This window comes from Mchenga conophoros, linkage group LG18, assembly GCF_057382185.1.
Source record: "Mchenga conophoros isolate Kocher_MC1m ecotype Shallow Benthic linkage group LG18, M_conophoros_male_GT1.1, whole genome shotgun sequence".
NCBI classification, from domain to species: domain Eukaryota; kingdom Metazoa; phylum Chordata; class Actinopteri; order Cichliformes; family Cichlidae; genus Mchenga; species Mchenga conophoros.
The window spans coordinates 7019910-7043613 of record NC_140543.1 but is presented as its reverse complement, the minus strand read 5'-3'; the positions used below and the strand labels follow the sequence as shown (position 1 = coordinate 7043613).

Sequence of the window (23704 nt, the reverse complement as noted above, 5' to 3'; positions counted from 1 at the left end):
GCTGCAGCTAGACTTAACAACTCTCTGCTGCTAAACTATTTCATTTGAAGTCAAGACTCAGTGTCTAAAAGAACAACCATAGTTCTCGTCTTTTTTATGCATTCCAAGGTTTGCATGTTGTAAACTGCCTTACATCCAACAACGTTATGTTGTCTGCGTTGTTTGTCATTAGAACCGCACTAAAAAGAGGCTGGTGGAGAGGTGGAGCATGGATAAAATAAGTTTGATCTTCCACCACTGCAGAATCACCAGTGCACCTTTAACATTTGAATCCATATCATTAGTTTTGAGAAAATCATATTCTTCTAAATCAAGTTGGGTTAGAGAGCCCCTAATGTCATCCAGTTCCACGTCATGTGAATTTCTGCCATGCTGGATCTAATTAAAAGTGCTATGACTGCGAAGCAGGGTGAGAGATTGAAAGCTGATTGACCAAAACCAAACCTGATGTCAGGACCACATTTGTAGAATGCAAAGTATAGGACAGGCTCATAGGTTACCATACATTTTCAATAATAATGTGTTTATCTCTGCAAAACGTTTTTATGGGATCTCATTGGCCTGAACTCTCTGACTGTCCATCATTATGATATTTAGATGGTGAATTTAGAGTGACATCACTCAGATAAGGCATCTTTGGATCTGCACTTAAATTAAAAAATACAGTTAGTCTCAACTGAATTTGGCTTTGCAGCATGAAGTACACTGGGTGTGTATATGGGGATGAAAAGTTTCAGGCTGGGAGACTGAACACAAGTTGAACAGTTAAATTTTCTTTGCTTTAATCCTTTCCAACCAGAGACGGGGTTTTGCCTTGTTTGGTCAGCATCTGTGTGAACTCTGTGACTTCAAGTTAAACGTGGAGCATCTCATTTTCAATTCCTTTGTGTGTAAAACATAGTTGATATTACACATGGGAGAAGATGCTTTGGAGTTCAATATTAGAGATACTTGTGTTAATATAAAGTGGTTAGTAAGTAAATGACTACATATTTCATGCCAACACTGAAAGTATTTCTGTTGAATTGAGGCTTTGCAGATTACATTTGTTAAAAATTACTTTCTTACTACTACAACTAGAACAATCTGTTAGCAACCAAAGTAATCTGTTTGAAGTAATTGAAGTAATCTGTTATATTGACTATACTGTATATTCCAAATACTGTATTACTTTTATGTTATCACTCCTTTAAAATTAGCTTCTGCATGTTTGCTGTTATGTCCAGGGGATGTAAAGCATGCAGGACTAAGAGCCACATGTTGGTGTTTTGTAGCATGAGCTCCATTCTCCTTGTTCGGCCCTCTCTAGATTCACGATACTGTAATTGTGTCTACTTGGTTTGGCTACGTAAAAAGAAAATAATGGGTATGCAATCTATGTACAGAAGGAGTGGAGCTCAACATGGAAGATGCTGTGAGTGGGTCGAATGCTGATTGGTTGAAAATAGGATCAGAACAGGGAGGGAGTGACAGCGAAGTTCCCCATGTAGAGGGAGAACATCTTTGGTTTCTTTGGTTGATTGAAAGAGTAACAACACTAAAGGAAGAGTAGGCTGCGCACTGGTTGTTTGTGACAACTGGTGACATTGAACGGCTACAGCATGTAGACATTCTGCAAAGCTGTGCAAAGGCCCTGCGAAGGACTGACGCACAATCATGTTGGCTCATTTTTAGAGCTGTGCTTAGCACGCAGGCTCATCTTTCAAGTATATTGTAGAATTTCTTAGCAGCTGTCAGGCATCAGCTTACTTATCAGCCACTATCAGCTTGTGAGAATTGCACAAACAATGTGTTATGTTACTCATTCCAACAAAAAAGTACTCTAGCACAATACTTTTTGATGCACCATACACAACATTGCATTTAAGCTAATGAACTGTTTATATGATTGTTGTTAAAGTTTGATTGTTGTATATAGTTGCATTAAAAATAAGCACAGAGACATTCTGATCTTCCTCTGCATTTGCAGACACTGAATTGTTTATGTTAACGAGTGACTTGACAACAACACCAGTTACCAATAATCATGCCTAGATACTGCTGGCTAATCGGGCAGGAGACGTAGTTAATGAGAAGGGCCATTTCACAGTATCAGATCATTTGCTCAATGATGTGTATAGACAACAGTGATGCAGTGTGTCCAGTCCAAATTACAGCCCACTATTAAGGACATTAGACTGAGCCCACAGGTGCATAATACCATGCTTGATGCTAGTGTCATTACCCGCCTTGTTTGCTTGAGCGCAGCCTCTTGGGCATGCATTTTTGCCCAAGAGAAAGATCCAGACCGTCGAGGTGCATTGAAATTCTGGGCTTTTATTTTCATATACCACTTTTTGTGGATGACCTCAGCTGTACCTAACAGCCCATTTAGCACCTGGGGAAAATAGGAAGGGGGGCGTGAACATTGTATGCCAGCTGTCTGTTGTGCCATGCTGTTTGCCAGAAAGCCCAGCGGGTGTCCGCCAGCGACCTGTAAGCAGACTGCCGGTCTGCTGAAGTGTAGCTCGCAGTCTGAACGACGCACGCAGTACGTGCAGAGCAGAATCCAGACGAGGTGTGAGACGGGGCTGGCTAAACATGGAAATGCTAAGCTGCAGCGACACGCTCGGGCAGTGAAGAAAACACAGAATGCTTAAAAGGAGAATGCTCAACTTTTTCTGCATCAAAATTATACATGATATTGATGTCAAATAAAACCAGTAGGGCCATAGCTGTAGAGAGTTTACAAAGGAATCTACTAAGATTTGGAAGAAAATAAAAAAAAACCCCAAAAAACATAATGTAGAAACTCATATCATATCATATGCACACTAATGAAGCAACAGGTTATCAAAGTAATGCTTTTTTTTTTTTAAATTAGATTTCACTTTCCTACAAGTGCTATGAGGTTATATCTTCTGGGACTATTGGTCTAGACTAGTTTAATAATAGATGGAGTTATATAGTTATATAGCATTGATCACTGTATTTTGGCAGCTTATTTCTATTTCAGTTGTGTCTAATTTGAATGATACAATTAGCCATTACCAAAATTAGCAAAAAGAAAAGGCTGAGGCTGTCCAAAGAGGGAAAAAGCAGCTTTTTTGACCTTTTCAGTTACACCTGCCACATTTCACATGCAGCAGGAAACACATGATTTTAACATCGTGGAGTCAGTCTGATAAACTTTAGCTTGTAAATGCCGTGCGTGTCAGACAGTGTAATTCCAGTAACAGCTAGCTTCAACTGTGTGCATATCAGACAAATTAATGTGCAACTTCAAGCCGTCTAAATAGCTGTTTCCGTCGTGTTGTAAATGTCCATTCAAGCTCACTACAGCAGTGCCACAATACTTAATAAGAGACTGGAAAGATGTGATATTTAAGAAGAGAAGTTTTTGTGTAGCTGCAATCACAGTGGGACCTTGTACAATATCTTTTTCTGGTGCAGAATCTTGGCAATTACAGCCACAGCTTAAACCAGAAAACACTCAGAAAGCTCACACCGTTAACAAGGTGACAAAAATTCTCTAAATTAAATTAATTAAAGAATAAGCATAAATATGTGTTCTATATTATTTAATGCGAGCAGGAGTAGTTTACGACAAAATATTCCAGAAATATATTCTTTTATAAAAAAGAAAGAATAAATCTTGAAAAATCTTTAAAATATTACTTTTCTGTAGTCGAAGCAACAAATCTGCCCTTTTCTTTAGTAAGCAAACTGTCTCCTGTAACCAGGTAGGCCACACAATCTGACAGACACCTGGGTTACATCTCAGCATGCATCTGGCCCTCAGGGCTCGTGTGGCGAGCTGTCATTACCATATCAAAGACGCGCCGCGTCACGGCCGCAGAGAAAAAGAAGAGCCAGCACTTCAACAGCCTCTTGATTCAATTTTTCACATGGAGCTATTTGAATATCTATGGCAGGCGATGCAGATGGATGCATGAGTGCATGCCCAAAACACACACACACAGATAGAAATATAAGAACTCCGGTGTATTTTCATACACATGCAGGTCCATCCTGGGTGCATATATGTACACAGCTCACATGCATGGCAGTGGTTTGATTTTTAATCATTTATTTTCTACCTTGTGATAAAAATTGCAGGTGCAATGGGATGCATCAGCCAACAGACAACCTTGATCCAATATGTGAGTCTCTTTACTTCATGAATATTCTCATTCAAATCCAGCTCTCTATTCAGGCACCTGGGCAGGCTGCAGACAACAATACTGTGTCATTACGAGTGATGCTATCACTCTGCTCACCGAGACCGCAGACAGGAATGTATTCTCAGTGAAATCATTATGAAAGCTGCTTGTTGTGACTCACTGGTATAGAGCAAGACAACAAACAACACGGATCAGAAATTCTTTTCATCACCATCTCAGGGATGAGAACGAATCCCAAAATCCAGATATTCTGTTGTGAACGTGGATTATAAGGAAATTACATTCCACCTCTATGTAATTATAATAATGCATAGTGCAAACTGGACTAAGCCTTTTTACAAATGTTACATCAAAAGGTTGACTAACACTTGTATTTAATGAAGAGCTTTGAGCCTAGATGTCAAATTTTGTTTTATTCTGCCACTGTAATAAAATATTTCAAACCTGATTTGTCTAACTGATATATATGTGAAAACAAGAGCTTGCTCTTCTTTGCTTGCCTTGTTTAAATAAAGGTAATACACAAATGTCTGTAAAAAGGAAGGTGGCATCCATTCAACACTATTAGGCAATTAATTTTTATCTAACTCTTTCCTGCCTCATACTAGTACACTTCATGTAAGGTTATCAAATAGGCAGTTCAGTTGACAAAAAGTCGTTATGTGTTTTCGAAAAACAGCTGGAATAAGCATTTGTTCCCAGTCTGTCACCTCTATTGTTGAAATTTGATTAAGCTCAGTCAACTAAACAACTACTTTCGTGAGGCTGTTAAAGGGTGTGTAGGGGTCAAGTGACAAAGAGAGAAATCCACAGACTGCTTCTTTCTAGCATTGCTAAGTATGCTATTTTTAAAAAAGCAATTAGCCATACCGCAGAAGCTCAGAAGCGCTGGCGCTACCTTGGCAACCAGTGTCTGTCACATGACCCTTGTCTTGCACATTCAAGTGCTCACTCAAGAGTCTCCCAGAGCAATGCTGTTCAAAAACTCTGACTTAGGTAATGATTACATTCCTTAATAAGGATCCAGACAGGGTTTCCAGAAACATAATGCAATGTGACAATTATATGTCGTGTTAACCGCAAGTGTTTAAGTTTATGTATCACTGTGGAAGGGAAAACAGAAATGAGCTAACATGTTTTCACTTTTAATCATCAATGCAGCTCAAAATTTAAATACTGGGATCATAAAATGCCTGATTCTTGCAAAAAACAACTAAAAACTGCAAAAGATCTCATTCCTCAAAGTTGTATTAAATCAGCCGTTTTGTGGCAAATGGCCTTTTGGCATTCTGGTAAAAGGGAGTGTTTGCTCCCGCCCTGTATTTTAAATAGCAGTTACATTGAATTGTGATGGAAAAAGCGATCCACTCCCATTGTTTCTTATTTTTTAATTTTTTTGTGTCATTAGATTTCCCTCCTCTATTTGTGAAAAAGCTCTTTCAAACAGATTGGAAGTGCCTTTATTTGCAGTGAAAAAGTGAGCTGGATGGGGTAGCGTGCGAATATTGCCACTACAGGACAATGGTTGCTGCCGCAGCAACCTTATCTTCCACCTTCTTCCCTCCCAACAAACATGCATTCACTTAATTGGACACAAGTCTCAGTGTGGAGAAATCTGTGCCATGTTCTCCGTGGCCTTGGTGATTGAATGATTTCCAATCCTGAAGCTACGTAAATTAACGGCAGTCAGAGTGAGAGATAATGAAGGGTACTGCAGGGGCAAAGTATAATTTAATGTCATTGGAAGATGCACTCTCTATTAGGTTAGAGTCTATTATTTTGCTTCCTCATGCGTGCACACCTACCACTCCAGCGACAATAATCAGCATAAAGAAGAATTATCACCTTTCTGATAGTGCCAAAAATAACAAAACCTGAGATTTTGTTAAAGCTGAGAACCTCTAAGATTTACACACGGATAAGATAAAATAATCTTAATGCCATTCATTTATGGTGTGGGACAAGATTTAATTCTGAAATGGCCAAAGGGGGCACTTTAAGAAACCACACTGGCCCAGTGTCATATTATAACCTGCAGGGTTTGCATTGTGGGCATTTTTTGTGCCTAAATTAAACCGAGCTGCAAATAAAAGGGTAACAGATTAGCGAATGAAAACAAAGCAAAAGGCAAAGCTCTCAAACAGGACGCAAACCACGGCCTAGCTCACAAACTTGTGACAGTCCAACATTATCCCTCCGATCTTCACTGCTCTTCAAAAGAAGACCATTATGTCTCAAGGCTCAACGTTGCTGTGGCCAGTGAATCACCGCAACAATGCCAAGGGGCACTTGTGCGTATTCCGGAGCCGCCAGCGTCTATGAGAGAACGGCAGTATTTGACTCCCTGGGATGAGAACACGGCGGTTATTTAATGAATCTCTCAAAATTAAAAGCGTCCTTGTAGCCCCAACACCCTCGTCCCTTCTGATTTAGGATGAGCATTACTCGGGACTACAACCATTAAGATGACTTATGTTATGTCTCTTGACAAGAATCCACCATTTGCAGTCGTGAGTGTTATCTCACCTTTATACACAGAAGTCATGTATTTTCTTAACACCGCTACAAAAAGTCTGAAAGAGCAAGTCAGGGTTCAAAGCAGGTGTAAAATGTCCAACTTTAAAACAGGACATCCACAAATAAGACATTTATGCATCTCCGAATACCATTGCCACAAGATTTCTGCAACCCTAACAAACAGATACCAAAGTTTATCCGGACCTTGAATACAGAAGAGTGACAGATTTTTAAAAATCCTCAAAATGTTTTCTTTTTACTTTCAAGAACTTACTCACATTCCTCCAACAGTGTTTCGCAGGATAAGTTTTAAATGAGAATTTTATGACGCTTCAGATGTCGTTCAGTTCATCCAAACAGCTTCAAGGCTTTAGAGCTCTTAATGGCAAACATAAAGCTGCTCGCCACAATGATGCAGACAAAGAAAGAGCAGGACTTAGGTCACAGTCCACAAATCAAAGGTATTGAGCTTGCAAATTAGTGCTTTGATGGAATGATTTGTAATTTAAGTGAGCAAACGGCGAGATGGACGAAGGTCAAACAGAGATGAAGACAATCTCCTGCATTTTTTACTGTTAAAAAAAATGCAAGAGATTGTGCCCTCGAGTAAGGGTCAAATAAGTTGCTAAAAATCAGAACACATTGAGCTCACAGGATAGTTTTTGTTTTCTATGATGTTTTCTTTCTAAATTGTACTAAAGCAGATGTTTCAAGAAGTCCTCAATTAGAATCTCATATGGGCTTTTAATTCCTCTGTTTAAGCAATCCCAAAATGAGCTGTAGGACTCTGTCCACTTTAAAAGACAGATGAGACAGGCACACATGGCAGTCAATTAACTGGAGTCTCGTTTAAGGCTTTTTTTTCCTATTTACTCGAGTATACTTTTTGCTGTGTTTTTACTTGCTGTTCAAAACTGTTTCCTATGGGTTAAAATTTCAAGCTTGCAAGTCGGTTTTCTTGGTTATCAATGTGCTGTCTTCCACATCATCTAAAGGATACCAATGCATTTTTTATGTACTTGTCCCCACAGCCACTAGTAGTTTTACATGGTAACTACAGCGCATAATAACAGCTTTCATTCGGGGATATGTCAAACAAATACATAAGACGCTTACTGAAGCTTCAATGGTGTCATGAATTAGAAAGACAACACATTTCAGAACTACTGTTGCAGTTCCTCTGAAACGTAGTAGCTCAGTGTAGTCGCAAATCATGAACGAGCCACAACGAACAGCAGGAGATGTGCTGATTCACTGTGAGACGGTTGAACTAGATATAAATGCTGCAGAACAGCAATGTGATGATTTTAAAGCACAGATATTTGGAGCACTGTTTTAGCTCAAGCAAAACCGTGTTTAAGTTGGATTAAACAAGGTGTCCAAGAAAATCTCAAAGTAAAGGGATTTTTTGTGTGTAACAACAGAAGTTTGGATTTTAGATATTGTGGAGCTGATTCATTCAAATACCAGTTGTATACTCAGTTTTCTTCCAGTTATGGGATGTCCTTCCAACATTTTCCATCTTCTAAATCCAGGCACAGCCTAAAATACACTTTTTTTTTATCTTGTAACTTAATGAGAGCATTTTAAAATCCTTATATTTCCATTAAAGTTGACATACCGTTCCCGTGTAGTTCTCACTCATTTGCCACCTTAATACGCTAGAAATTCAGGTGCGTAAAGTTATACAACCCCACAATAATTTATGATCTATTTTAATGCTGGACTGTTTTGTCTTTATTGGTTTTATTGCATGCAATTTCTCCCATTACCTCTTCTGCTGCAACAATAAATTTTCATGTTATCTCCATTCCAAATATACACAGGCATCAATGTGAAAATGAGAATTCATCTCTCAAACCTGCAGGCCTGTTCAAGTCAAGTTTTCATGTCTGTGAGAAAACAAATAATCTCCTCTGCACTGTTGAGAGACTAACTTTTCTATTTTTTATTTTTAACCTGTCATCTGTGATGTAGTATGCTAATATTCTTATTTTACAGAGTATGATAAAACTATAATAAACACTGTATGGGGTGATGATGGATGCTGTGTTGCAGGTTGCGACTCGCCAGTTTTTGCTTTGCCTCTGTGTGGCAGGCTGAGCTAAAGGGGTTTTCTTTGCTTCTCTCCCTCTCTTTCTCTTACAACTGAGGTTCGATTGGCCATAATTGGCTGCTGTTTGCAGCTAGGTATCGATCACCTTGAAAGACTCTCCATGCCATCCCTCCCTTCTTCCAACCTCCCAACTCTTTCTGTCTTTCTCTCCCTCAGTCACTTACTATGCCCCCTTTTCCAACCATTTCTCCCTCAGACCTGCCACTTTGATAAGCATGGTGAATGGCGCGCCATCATCGGTACAGCCTAAGCCTTGAATCAATAGGGGAGTGCAGATGCTCAGCAGTCTATTTACTACAGAGATGGTGGAGAATAGCAATGCTAGGAGATGAAAGCCATGTAGGCGAGAGATGGAGACAGGTGGAAGAGATGAAGCAGCCATCACGCGCCAAGACCCCTCTTAGACCTTACTGTTGGTGCTGCATAGCTTTTTTGTTTGTTTGTTTGTGTGGGTTGTTTTTAATTGATTTACTCAAGTGGAGTTATAAAGAATGCAGTGCATCATTAGTGACAGTCAGTGAGGAAAGAGATGGAAAGTAAAGGAAGATTAATGAAATTCTGTTTTTCATGAAGTCGTTTCTGCGATGACTCAGCTGCTCTGAGAAGTGTCTACAGTTACTATCAAACACAAATATGAGGAATGTGAGTTACCAATTAGAATAAATGAGTTTCATATTTTCATACATTTTATGCATTTTTTTGCACTAATGCACAAGGTTTTGTGGTGAAAAGTGTTTGCATGCTACAGCCTGGAAAGACATTTTGAGAAATTTGAAGTTCAAACTTAGCAGCAGTAGGTAATGAGTGCACCTTCATACATTTCATTTGGGTTTGAGACTCCTGTCACATTTTGCTTCACTAATCACATGGACGTTTGATTAGCCTCAAATCAAAAACTAAAAGTAAAGTGTGTACTCACATCGGCAATCCCAGCCTCCAGGATGCTGACCTTGGCTTCCTTCTCTAAAGACACCTTCTTCTGGACTATGGTAAGGAAAGAACAGAGAGAAAAACCCCACAATGATTAATGAACTGAAAAATGTCCAACAGTATGTTTTTACAGAAAATAATAATGAATACTTTTCTAGCCCCCGGCAAAAACATCGTATATGAAAAAGTTTATAATGCTAAATCAGCAAAGCAATGTTCATTTTTTAAACATTTTTGTGACAATGGCAACGGAACAAAACTGCAATAACTTTCAAACGTAACAACAATGTCTATTGCATATTGTTCCTCCAAACAGGTAGTGTAGATTAACTTTAACATGTGATTAATCCTCAGTGTCCACAATAATGCATAATAGGCATCCATGTGTGTACAGTCATGACTATTAATCAATGCTACAAATTCTGCCAAACAAGCTATTAAACTCTGTGCTCAACTGGCTCACAAAAAATCAATGCTTCCTCCTTCCTCCTCCTTAACACATGACGTATAAGCAAAACCAGAACATGATTTATAGAAATGCCTTGAAAATGCAGCTTGGTTAATTTACACATGATTGATAAAGATCCTTTGTAGAAACTATGGAAGCATCGTTGCATTATGAAGCACAAAGACATCAGAGAGATATAGAGAGTTTGTAAGAACAGCGTTCGCAAACAATCCTTCTGGTGTAGAGAAGAACAAAAGTCAGGTAGCCCTCCATCTACCACACTCCCCCTCTCTGAAACTTTACTAGCTCTATCCTCTTCAAAACCAAGTCTTTTTTGGACTTTTGGACTTCATATAATACCTACACTACTTTACCTGATCTAGTCTGACAAGGCCTGTAATTGGCTTAATGCTACTGTCACGAGCTACATTTTCTAAAGTCTAAAAAGAGAGGCCAGAGGAGGCACGGGAGTCTAGTGCCCACTCAGACCACTTGAACTGCAATATGCCAAAAAGGTTCAATTGGATTTTATGTCCAGTAACAACAAAGGGTCCTTGGTGGAGACACTGAAACCCTACTGACCCCCTAATGTTTGCCAAGTAAAAAGCATTTAAAAAGAATAGAATAAAGTAGGCATAGAGTAAAGTTATGTATCAGTGGGTGGTTGTGGCTTGTGATGCCAAATATAAGTAAAAAAGTGCTATATGCATACCAGTGAAACACGGCTAGCTGAACAGCTGGAACTGTTCTCCAGTGTTTTTTGTATTCAGATTGATGTCGTCAAGCACTGCCTCTTCAGTCTTTTAAGTGTTTTAATTATCAGACACAAAAAGGGAATATTTATTCAGCCATACCCATGACTGCTCTTTAAGGTTCACTGATTGCACACCATGAAATCTGACAACAGGACTGGTGTAAGAAGGGCCTCTTATGAGATCACAAAAACAATCCATGTCATCATTCACATTCTCAAATATAACAAGCTTATGCAGTAGCAAGCAGCCACCATAGGTGTTGTAAATTACAACGCGCACTTGGCGAGTGGTCGTGGCTGTTTAGTGGAATATATCCTATTATAAAGATTTGGTTAAAGTCCAATAGGAAGATCGTATCGCTCACATTCGCCTGTAACGGTAATTTTCTGCAGTTTCTTCTCATTGCAATATTTCTGAATTTACTTTATTGCAACTATCCCATAAATTAAAGCAAGAGCATGGTCTACAACGAAATGTGGATTTTACCAGACAGGTCGTCATGGCGTTGGTGGTGAAATCACTGAGGTTATCGTGCAGGCTCTTCGCAGACACATTCATTTACCAAATTAACCCCGCCCCCACCCCCCCAAAAACAAAAAAAAAAACAAAAAAAACAAAAAAAGAAAACCTTCCACAGGGCTCAAGAATAAATTCTACCATTGCAGGTCCAAATGAGCTATTACTGTAGCATATCTTCACTTTATGAAATATGAATTTTTAACCCGACCTGCCGCCAGGCAAATATTAAAACAAATTTCCACACAAATAGAATTAAACCCTGCGCACAGCTCTCTTTTTTCATGAGCTTAAAGGGAAACAAATGGAGGTCTACAATTAAAATTCAGCAGAGCACATATTAAAGCCAGAACAGAAACGATATGAAAAAAAAGAAAGGATACGTAATTGCATTCACTTCGCTTTGCATCTGAATACACCGGTGAGGTGAAAGAAAGCGAGTCTTCTTTGTTGACACACCAGGCAGATGAAGGATATGCAAATAGAGCCCCAGCTCTGCCACAGTCCAAATTCACCAGTGGCTTTAATAATTAGTCTTTCAATTCGTCATTCACTGGTCAATTTATGCCAGATGTTATGCAACCATAGATGCTGACCTTAAACACCACAGTCCAAACGAGCAGCTCTTTTGAATGTATAAAGCCAAAATCAATCACAGGTGGACACTTCCTTCTGTTTAATGTGAATGCCTTGGTTTCCATGTGGTATATGGAGGGGACTCGTTTAGCTCTGTCACGCTGTAATAAAAAGACGCTGAAGGGTTAATGTTGTGGCTGACTGGTACTTGCAGGCCCCAGACAAAGACGTATGAACACCTTGTCTGCGATAGCCAAGTGGGCCGACATGTCTTAATAGTGCTGTCAGCAGGGAGCAGCAGCAGCTGAGAGAAATAGAAGCTGAAGTGGCTGAATTGGTTTGTCAGTGGCACCTGCTCTTATGCTCACTGAGGAGCATCTGAACAGACTTCTAGTTCAGCGTTAAAAACCGATGTCTCCATCAGACGTCGGTTGCAACTTGTTAGGATTCTTCAAACTCATCAACACCAACTCAGGTGTTTTCCATCACTTGTCAAAAAGGTAAGACGCCTGTTGTGACATCCCACAACGGGCAGAATTCTTGAATGGCTCAGCCTTCAGAGAGCAGTGTAGCAGTTGCACGAGATAATCTGTTAGTTTGCTCTTGGAAGCCACATGAATCGCATGAATTATTGATCTTCCCCTCGCAGGAAACATGACTTTTCAGTCTTTAAAGCTGTAGCCACATGGTACTTTTCCAAGGCTGAATTTTAAGTGAACCTCTTGAACTGTCTAAAATACTTTAAAAGGACTGTTTGCATGTTTACTGAGAAAGAAGGTGTATTTCTCATTGCTGCAGAAAGTACCACCGTAAAACAGTTTGGCATTGGTGTTGCTTGTGCAAATGATTTTCAGAGAAAAGTAAATGTCTATTTGTGTTACTTTGCATGGAACAGGAGGGAAAACATGTAAAAAAAAATGCATTATTCACTACATTTCACAGATAAAATCGGTTTTATTTGATTCCATTAAATGCCTTCAATCGTTCTGTTGATTTCATTTCTTTCTGAGGCTGCTGCTACTTTCTATGAACGCAAGTTGTAGTGCTGCCAATGCACTGATTTGAACAAAATCTTTTAAAGGATTAATTAAGTTCAAATGAAACACAAGCAGAGACGGTAAACAGCAGGCAACTTTGGGACCAGACTCAGTGAAATAACTAAAGATGTTGTTGTCTAAAGTGCCTTTGGTAATTGGTGAGGCACAACCTATTTGAGTTGCATCTGCAGGAAAGCGTCGGTGATGGGTTCTCTCACACACACACACACACACACACACACACACACACACACACACACAAAGGCAGACACATCTAAGACACACACACACAAACACTCATATTTAATTCCTCATACAGAATCAGAGTAAAAGGCCTGATATACACAAACAAACATGAAAGCACCCAACGTGATTTTGTTGGGACAGAATCAGAAATCTCTGCACCAACATGGCCACCCGTCTGGTTCCCTAGAGTGACTTGCCTTGCGGCCAGCAAGCGTGACAACATGACAGGCGGCGAGCTTCTTCTAATTAGTCGACAAGTCTTTGGACCTCCCAACACCGCGGCACCGCGGCCTCTCCGAAATGTAGCCAACAGCTATCCGGACCATCCACTCCTCTTCTCTCCTGCAGACTACAAATGACTCCAAGTCGAATGAGAGCACTGCTCGTGAACAAGCGACCTGAGGTGCCTCATTTGTACCCCAGCGAGCGTTCTCTCCAAAACCCAAATTGGATCCATTTTTAAGAAGCTGCAATGGGCAAGGTGTCGTGATCAGAGCGACTGGCAACTTTTCTTTCAGCCAGACAGGCAGCAGAGTGTGAAAATAAGATGTAATGCGACAAAATGGGACTGAAGCAGCGATGGACTGCAGACTGAGAGCAAGCTGAAGGGAAATGATCTATACTCAAATTATTCACTTTTTTCCATTTCGAGAATATTCCATCTTCCATTGTACCTCTCAGATACATTTGGACTGCAGGGAAAAATTGGGCCTGAAGGAAGTAACATGGACCAAATCTCATTTCTACAACTGAGGCCCCTTTATTTTCCCTCCAAAACACACAGAGGCGCTTCATTTGTCACCGGTGCCACCCCCGTCCTGAATTTTGCTTTATGTTAACTCAATGTATCTGAGGCGCCTAAAGGGAAACACAGCGAGTGCTGGGGATTCAGAAATGCTTCATTTTTCACCGTTGACAAAAGAGAAAGGCCCAGGCTGGCTCCACAAGTCCTGGACCAACAGAATAGATGCTTTTGCAGCACTGAGGGTTCCTTATTCCAACCACTAACCACCACCCCAAAGAAGCAAACCTCTATACCTCTCACTCACCCTCCTGGGTACATTTCAGAAGCTGTATAATGAGAAGAAAACAACAGCCATCCTTCAAAGGCACAGAAACCAGTGCAATGCCATCACTGCAGTGACACACTACATTGGTGTAATCACATTAGTTCATCACGAGAGCAACAATCCCTGAGCAAATTAAAATATATTGCAGGCTGTTTGCTTTTTTTCCCTGTGTCCCTACAAGATCTGGTCCAAGGAGCACAACCATCAATTAATGTTGTGCAGGTAATAAAAAAGCCAGCCGGGATTAAGAATGCTGTGGTTAATGAGGATAGGACAGGACATAGCGCAGACAGATAGATATTTTACTGTAACAAATTGTTTATTTTGCATGTGTAAACTCCTTGGAGTTCTTCCTTATAATGTTTCTCTATTTTAAACTGCATTTTAACTTTTAACTTACAATAATGAAAAGTTTGTCAAAAAAATGTTTTGATCAAAAATGTCAAACTTGGTTTATGGGAAAGTAATTTTCACGAGATGGGGATTCTTCAAGTATAAAAGAAAGAAAGACTTTCTAAGAGCACAAAAAAGAATAAGATCTTTTAAGAGAACATAAGATTTTAGCTATTATCCCCTGGGTTTGAGATCTGGCAATTGTGAGGGCTGCAGCATTTTTAGAGGCTACTTGTCAAACTATTAAGAGCCACTCTTGTGGCACATGAATCGGGGTGCTGTCATCTCAGAAGAGACCACTCTTATAAAGATAGAAATTCTTCATCACAGGATGATAAAGGTGATTGCCCATAAGATCTTTGAAATGATTTCCTTCTAAAACGAAGGAAGGCTGACTGCACAGCAAAATCCCTTCCACAGCATCAGACAGCCTCTCATCCTGGGGAGGGTCAAGGGTTCATGTTTTTGTTACCAGACCATATTTGGCATGTCTTTGTCAAATGTAATAAATTGATGATTGTTGGGTTTTTCTCTGTATGTATTATTGTAGTAGAGTCTACCTTACAATATAAAGCTCGACTATTGTTGTGATTTGGCGCTGTATAAATAAAATGAATTGAAATTAAAACATAATTTCATAATAAAAGCAACAAATTATTAATACATAATTTCATGCACAACCCGTTCGTCCAACAAATAACTTGACCCACTGTGTATATTTTTTCCTTGCAGTTTAGTGTTTTAAAGCAAATTTCTTCAGTTATGAAATGGTTACTGTTTCCTGTCTCCCTTCAGAATCTAATTTCATTTATTACGTGATAAACGCAGAGCAATTCAAATATTTTGGATCTGAACGCTTCATCTCATAATCGACCCTACAAGTCACCAGTAATTGTGTCAAAACAGATTTGCCTGTCGTTTTTTCAAAAGCATCTTAATTAGATATTGTTTCCCTCTCACTTGCATTAATTTGATTTCTGATATCAACTTTTCAGCCTTCAATCTGTTCCTTGTTGATCACCACCCCCAACTCCCCTAATTCTTGGTGTTATTGCCTGCAGTAATCTGGGATGCAGCATGGACCGGTGTGCTGTGTGAATGTGTGTTTGTGGGAACGTGAGTGTCAGATGAGGAGGGAGGGCTGCGTGAAAACAATGCCATTTGTAATTAAATTCAAAAGCAGGGGGCCGAAATGGCATCTCGGGCCACCTGGGGGATGAGAGACCATCGAGGGAGGATAGAAAGAATGATGTGTAGACTGAGAGAAATGTGATAGACAGAAAAAAGAGAGATAAAGAGCGGGTGAGGGAGGGGAAGGCCGAGAAGAAATAAGAGCTTACTGAAGAAGGCTCTGTCTTTATTCGCCCCGTCCTTCAAACTAAGAAAGAAGAAAGCAGGAATCATGCCAATAAATGAAGTCATATAAATAAAGTCATCTAGTCACAATAAAGGTGAACCTACTGAAGTTCAAATTTAGCATCCAAGTGGAGAAAGAAGGTGATTTTTGAATGTGGCATGGTTGTTTGTGTCCGATGGTTTGAGCTGAGTATTTCAGAAATTGATGATTTAATTTCTCACATGACTTTTGGATGGTGGGGTCAGAAAGACACAATTAAACCCCGTAGTATATTTGAGTATTATTAGTGACCATAGCGATCCCTTTATGGCCACAGTGTACCCATCGTCTGATGACTCCCTTCAGCAAACCGTGTCATGAAGCTCAAATCAGCTCAAACTGGCTTTTTAAACATGACAATGAATTCACTGAACTCAAATGCCAGATTCTAATCATGGATGTGCAGTCGACAAATCTGCAGCAACTGTTTGCGATGTAGACGAAAATCTCTTATAATCTTTCCAGCACCTATTAAATCTAAGACCCAGAGAATTAAGGAAGCCCTAGGTATACATAATAAAGTGGCCTGTGTATGTTAATCACTTCAGCTGCTGTTATACTTTTTCTTTTTCCTCTGTTAAATCAAATTCCTTTTGGTAAGGAAAATAGGAAAGTGGCTTAACTGAACCATAAAGCTAATGTGCCACAAAATCAAAGCAATGACTAATAATAGGCTAAAATCTCTCCACAAAGCAGCAAAGTTTGAGTTCAGTGATTAAAATTGGGATTATTTTTGTTTGTTTGTTTTGAACATTATGCTACGGATCTGTTTTTTGTTTTCCATGATATAAACTTAACATCATGAGTCCAGTCTCCAATGTTGCTGATATCTGATTGAACTCCAGGATTATAGATGCACATATACAGTATATTAACCATAATGTGTTTGTCTCGCTCGTTGCTGTGAACGGCGTTCTCTGCTTTAATTGATGACATTTAGCTCCTCGCTTCTGCTCCGTTTGATTCATTCACATTTTAAAAGGCAGGTATTAAACACCTCTGTTACTTTACATAAACAATTCATTAAGCCGATATGACACCGGGGACCCCGGCAGGAAAACATATCCCAACCGCCCACAACAATTAATGACCTCACATCAGCCGACGCCTGACTGCAATGAGGCAGGAAGCCGTATTCCAATAACAAGAGCTCATTAGTGGATCACCATTCTCATACTATGAAACATAAACCCACATGAACCGGCTATTCTTTTTTTTGTCATGTTTCTGTTTGGTATTCATACAGCGTACGTCCACCTTCCACTAGAGCAGCTGGGAAGTGTGTAAAAGAGCTTTTCTTTCTGAGAGGGAACTGTCATAAAAACGAATATTCCCAAAGTGGAGGTGACCTTTGAGAAATTGAGTCTTGAGTCATAAAACCCAATTCTGCACAAATGGAACTGACCTCCAGTATGTGGGAGAAAAAAATGAAATAAAACTCTGTTCGGGCTTCAAAATTGTGACGACAAACTGAATTTGTGCAAATTTGTGCCACCGTTCTCTGCTTATTCTGAAACCACTATTTTCGCTCTTCTCCATCGGAGCCATGATTCAAACTTTTGTTCAAATTCTAATCCCAGTTTTTTAGTTTAGTTTTTTTAGTTTTCCCATGCTCCTTATGTTGCCAGATTGTATGCATCAGAACTGTTTGTGAGACGGTCAGAGAGCTTTTTGTGAACTGGCACTATTCACACAATTTCACTGCACAAACTCAAAATCTTAACAAGTTTATTTGTCTTATTTCTAGTCAGAATTATCTCATTAAACTTAAAATAAGACAATCAGCTACACGGCAACATTTCAGTGAGCTAAAGGAAGTTGTTTCAAGACAGTGACTCTTGAAACTAGAGAAAAACTAGAGAATTTTCACTTGTTTCATTGTTTCATTTCAAGCTAAAATATCTTGTTTTAAGTAAAAAATCTGCCAATGGAACAAGTGAAAAATCTCATTTTTTTCCTCTAGTTTCAAGATTCACTGTCTTGAAACAAGTTCCTTTAGCTTACTGAAATGTTGCCCTGAAGCTGATTGTGTCTTATTTTAAGTGTAATGAGATCATTCTGACTAGAAATAAGACAAATATACTTGGTAAAAACAACAGCAATATTACAAATTAGGCCATGTGAAAAAGTTAACCGTTATTCCCAAATTTTCTCTTTTACACTTTCATTTTTAGTTTTGTCTTTAATGGAGAGGCTTTTGATTTTCATCATGGTTGGCATGATGTCATTATTCTAGCTTGGGTAGTTTTTGTGCCAACCCTGATCAGATAAGTCATCCTGAAGACAGGGATGCCAGATCAGTCAAAGCTCTCATGGGTTGTTTTCAAAATTGGCAAGTTTTTGCTGTAATTTAGTGTGAAGACTTAGTTTGTACCTCTAAATTCTTCTCATTCTCCTACTCTTCCCCTGACTCTTTCTTCATAATTCCTGAAGGGCGATCACGCTGATGATGCCTGGGCATGACTTAAAGCCATCACATTTTAATCCAGAAGACATCACAACAGCATCATTTCTCAAAATGTGGGGTAGTCGAGTAGACAAATTGAAATGCATCGTGTTTAAAAAGACCATCGGAATTAATGTAAGTCTACTGTAATCGTGTTGTGACTGTTTTAAGACTTAGACGTTAGAGGAAAAAGGATGAGCAGCTTTCATATGTAACATATGTTTAATATTATGAAATGCTATCCTTTAACCCAAACCATGATCTATTCCTTAATGTAACAGCAATAGTATTTACATGTGACCAGGAAGAGTCAAACCATTAGAACAAACACTAGCATAAAACAAATAGCTAGTGAGAATGCGGTGCTTCCTCCTCTCTGCTCTTTTAGCATTCTTCTTCCTCCTTCAATCTCTCACTTTCCTCCCTCTGTCCTCAGTGCTCACTTCTGTCTTCCTGCCACCCCTGTTATCTTCTCCCTACCCTCCCCCCTCTGAAGCAAAGTGCTTTCTGGGGGGTGTTTATAGGGCTGATAAGTGGCAGATGACAATCGCTTGGCAAGGCCAGAGATAGGGCTGCCAGTACCTTGGCTGCCATTGAGTGCCAGGCTTTACCCAGCTGTGCAGGGAGGGAGGGTGGTCCTGAAAGGTAAGAGCTCTCGATCTTCAGAAACAGGAGGACCGCCCAACATGTGCTGGCTAGTGGCAGTAAATAATGCTTATTGTTTGCTTTAGATGTCTTAATACATGCTCAATAATCCAGGTAAGGAAACCCTGGAAAGTTAAATCTGTTCATCTGGCCACAGGAGGAAACTTCCATCACTCACCCAAGTGACGTTTAGTTCTGCATAGTTAAGCATCACGAGGACTGCTCAGCCAGAGGCAAACATCCTCTGGCTGAGGGGATGGCACAACACAGAAGACCCACCTCACTGGGCAATGAGTCTGTCGTCTATCTACACCTACGGGCTAGTGGCCACTGTTTCAGTGATGAGGATGTGCACATCCTCATGTGAGAGGGAGTCCAGGAGGGCATTTATGTGAAAAAAGAACAACCATTGTTAAATTGAGAAAAGGGCCTAAGAGTACATCTTTCAGCAGATTGTGGAAGGGTGTGGTTAGTGGCTCGGCTGCAGGGGAGGGGTGGAGCAGCGGGTTTAGGGTGTAGTGTCAGGGGGGGTGAGACATCACAGCTGGTAAACATCAATAATCATACCTTCCCTGTTTTAGTAGCAGGGAGGAGGAGAAGCGCTAGCAGGAGTAGCAAGAGGAAGGAGCAGTCAAGCAATGAGAAGCCGAAAAGCTGCTCGCGAAAGCACAACAGCTCACACTGCCGAGGTTGGCTCATTCCTGCCACACCCTTTTTCACCTCTGACTAATGGTGAAGGCAGTTTGCAAATTTATGATAATAAAACTGAGCTTGTGAATCGTTGTTAATAAATAATACTAGTTCCAATCATTATGCAGCTGCAGCTGAGAACAAAGGAGTCAGTTTTTACATGAAACTGACTTCTATGTAAAATTACAGGAAAACGTCTTTGGTGGGCTGATTCTGACTTCAGCTCATACTACTCATAAAAAGACCAATAACAATCTTTTCAAACAGCTCTTAGAAAGAACGTAGAGTAAATAAGCATAGCTTCACAAAACTGTTGTTGTTGGGTTTTATTAGGACAGCCTGCAAAAGTTGGTGTGAAGCTCTGAAAAACAAATGAGTTATTGGTTCAACCACAACCACTGTTAGTTTAAATAAAAAGTAGAACACATTTATAAAAAGAAGATTTTTGTTCATTTTTGTATCAAACACAAACTTTTTTAAAAAGAATTTCAATAAATAATTACATTTCACTTATGTTGTTTACCAAAGCCGAACAATGAAATGACTGTAATCGTGTTATTTTTCCCAGCAATGCTTTGCATCACTGTTTCATTCACAGTAATTACATTGCCGCCTGCTCGAAGTTTTATTACTGCACTACATAAAAATAGTTTTGCGACGTAAAACTTAAACATTAATACTTTCGAGAAAAATTATAATGCGTTGTCAACTTAGTGGCCATCGTTCTTGCAAAAACGATATTACCAGGTAAGAGCAAATAAGGAGAAGAGGAGGGAGAGAGGCTCCACTTACTGACAAATGGACAAATGGTTTACTGACAAAAAAATTGACATGGAAAGCCAACACTTAACGCCTCCCTCCTCCATCACTCTGATGGATGACCTTTACAGTACATATGAGTCATCTTCTGGGCAGACTGGGTGAGAGAGCACGTTAGAGATTGAGAGGGAGAGAGCAGACGGTGGTGGTGCTGGCAAGCAAACCACTTGCCGTCTGATCACCAGGTGCTGTAGCACGGGCTGCCTCAGACGGTGCAATGGCATATGACGAAGTGGGAAAGGAAGAGGTTGACATGGGAAAGCATACAAACTGTGACTGTATACTTTTCTGAACCTCGGATTGATATTTGTTTTCCTGAATTGAATAAAGGCAAACTTTTCCTGTTATTCACCCACAACGTCTGATGATAAAATTTCAGCATAAGACCTCATTAGTCCAAAATTTCAACTTTATTTCAGCTTTCTTCAGCTGTAACACAAAGACTGTTGACTTCCGCCAGAATCCCTCATCTCTTGTGAATTGGATGGTCTGATCTTCAGTTCACTTTGTTCACACTTGGGATATGCAAAAAATCTGATCTGCTGGGCTGCATGCACATCAACCACAGAGCATGTCAGCGCCAAGAGTAGAGGCCTTCATGCGACCATCAAATCTGGAGTGACAACTGGCACACAGGCCACCTTGCAAACCTTAAAAACTGAGCCAAGACACAGTTCCTGGCATCTTCTCTTTCAGGGTTCTTGCAGTAATTCTGTTGTATGTCTCACTGTTAAGGCTACCCGTCTTCTCTTCACCTTTCTTTGCTGTGCACTGTCTTTGCTTCTCATGCATACATTCAATGTGAAGCATCTTGTAGCAAAGCTTTCAGTCACTGCAGTGAAATCAAACAATTGCATATGTGCTCCAAATCAGCATTTCACTTGGTTGTGAGATCTGTTTTTCTCTCTCTCTTGTTTGGTTTGTAAGCATGTGTATGTACATCAGTTAGGCTTGTTTGGAAAGACAAATAGCCACTCAGAACATGATTTGGAGTTTAAACACTAAGTGGAATAAATGTAGTTTTTACAACCATGATAAACAAAAAATAGATTTCGAATTTCCCAGTAACATTTTAAGATAACAGGTGATATCTAAAAGGCTTTTTCTTCTTTTTCTCTTTCTTATACTGATCTCTTAGTGTGGCATTGTAAGTGCCCACATATATACAGTATGCATATAGTGATCGGGCTTGTGTGTGTTCCCCAAGTAGCCTGCTGGCACTGTGACGGAGCCAAGGCCAGTCTGCTGGGCAGTCAGGCGGCGGGGGCTCTCGCAGGGGAGTCGCACGGTCTTCTCTTGTCCTGAAACTCAACTTAGAGGGAATATCCTCCATTATCACTGGAGGGAGGACAAGCAGTCCAAATACTAAAGGAGAAAACCTTGAGCTTTTCCCGCCTCCTCACTTCGCCTGTACAACAATGTATTCAAGGGACCGCAAATGCTCGAGGTTGCTCATCTTATTCATGCTGTGGCTGTTCTGGCTGGATGTGTGTTGACTGGAAGCCTTGACAGAGAGTACAAAACTGTTGCTTTTGTGTAGAAAGTATTGAGCAAAAGTGACCCTGGTGCAGACAGCTGAAACGACTGAACGAGGGAGCAATCGCTGTTTATCTATCAAAGTTATTGAAAGGGACAAGGCACTGAATTTAACATTTCTGAAGTAACTGAAACCCCTGAAACAACAACTGTTAAAGCAAAGAACCAAACCAAGTATTCAATCACATCAGGGGATATTGATGCGTTCGCTTCTTTGGAAATATGTTTCTTATTTTACAGTTTTCAACGTGCACTAGCTGCTCTACAAAATACATTTATTCAGACGTAAATGACAAAGCTGTGTAAAAGAAAAGCTTTTAAAGTTCATGTTTTATTTCAAAACATGGATCTACATCTACATCAAACTTTTCATAATGAGAGACAACAATGCTAACCAAACACTACAACTGACTAAACACATGACTTTAAGCCCTTTCAGGGTTTTTTTTTTCAGGAGTTAGCATTCAAACATGTTTTAAGAAATGAGGTACAGTGTGCAACACATTCAAAAGTTGGTTATAATGGCATTTGTGTAAAACAATAAAATAAAAACTTAAGCCAGCTGTCTTTGTAAGAAAAAAACACAAGTCCATCACAGAGCTTGTGCAGTAAGTTCATGGACAGATGGACGGATGGAAGGACGGACTTTTCAACCAAAAACATGTGACTGAATGAATCAGCTGGAAGGTACTTTCACCTAAAGTGACACATGCCTGTTTTAGTGTGTGGGGGTCTTTAGTACAGCTGAAGCTCAGAGAACAGCTTGACCTCACAGACTGCAGAGATCTAGACCCACAATCTATTACCACTGCACGATATATTGCCACTCACTTCAATTTGCTTAACATAGTTCTTCAGCCGGAGTGAGGCAGCTGTAACACAGTAGAGAGGAAAATGATAATGCACAGTAGCAGGCGTTTTCACTACGTACAAGGATTTAATGACCAATATCCTCTTTTCTATCAACCATAATAGTCACATCAGCCTAACAACAAATTCCTCACATATTCTTTTGACCTTATGAGCAAATACATCAAAGGACATTTACAAAAACTGGGCAACAAAAAGGAGCGACTTCACTTCTACAAACATATCTACGGGCCTGCACTGAAACATCCACATCAGACAAGCCACAGAGAAGGAAGGCACATTCCAGTATTGAGTTAGCCTCGGGGCACAGCGGCCTGATGGGTAACTGTACGATAAGACAGGCTGCTATGTCAAGACGTTATCCTTGGCCAATAAGCCATCTTGTCCTGTGGCTCCTAATTACAATCCAGGTGGGACGAAAATAGGGTGAAGTGATAAAATTTGCAGAAATGACAGCAACCACTGATACTTGTAACATCAGGATATCTGATGGAGATTAAATGTTTGCTGTTGTCTGCTGTCACACTATTTCTGC

General features: G+C 39.9%; 1 protein-coding gene across 1 annotated transcript in view; it reads right to left on the bottom strand.

Annotated features, from left to right (window-relative positions):
• LOC146553114 (receptor-type tyrosine-protein phosphatase N2-like) overlaps positions 1-23704 on the bottom strand; it is a 220548-nt gene that overhangs the window by 95842 nt on the left and 101002 nt on the right. Inside the window, exon 12 of the mRNA XM_085256023.1 lies at positions 9716-9780. Within this exon, the coding sequence (XP_085112149.1) occupies positions 9716-9780 (65 nt within the window). The remainder of the gene's footprint in view (positions 1-9715; positions 9781-23704) is intronic.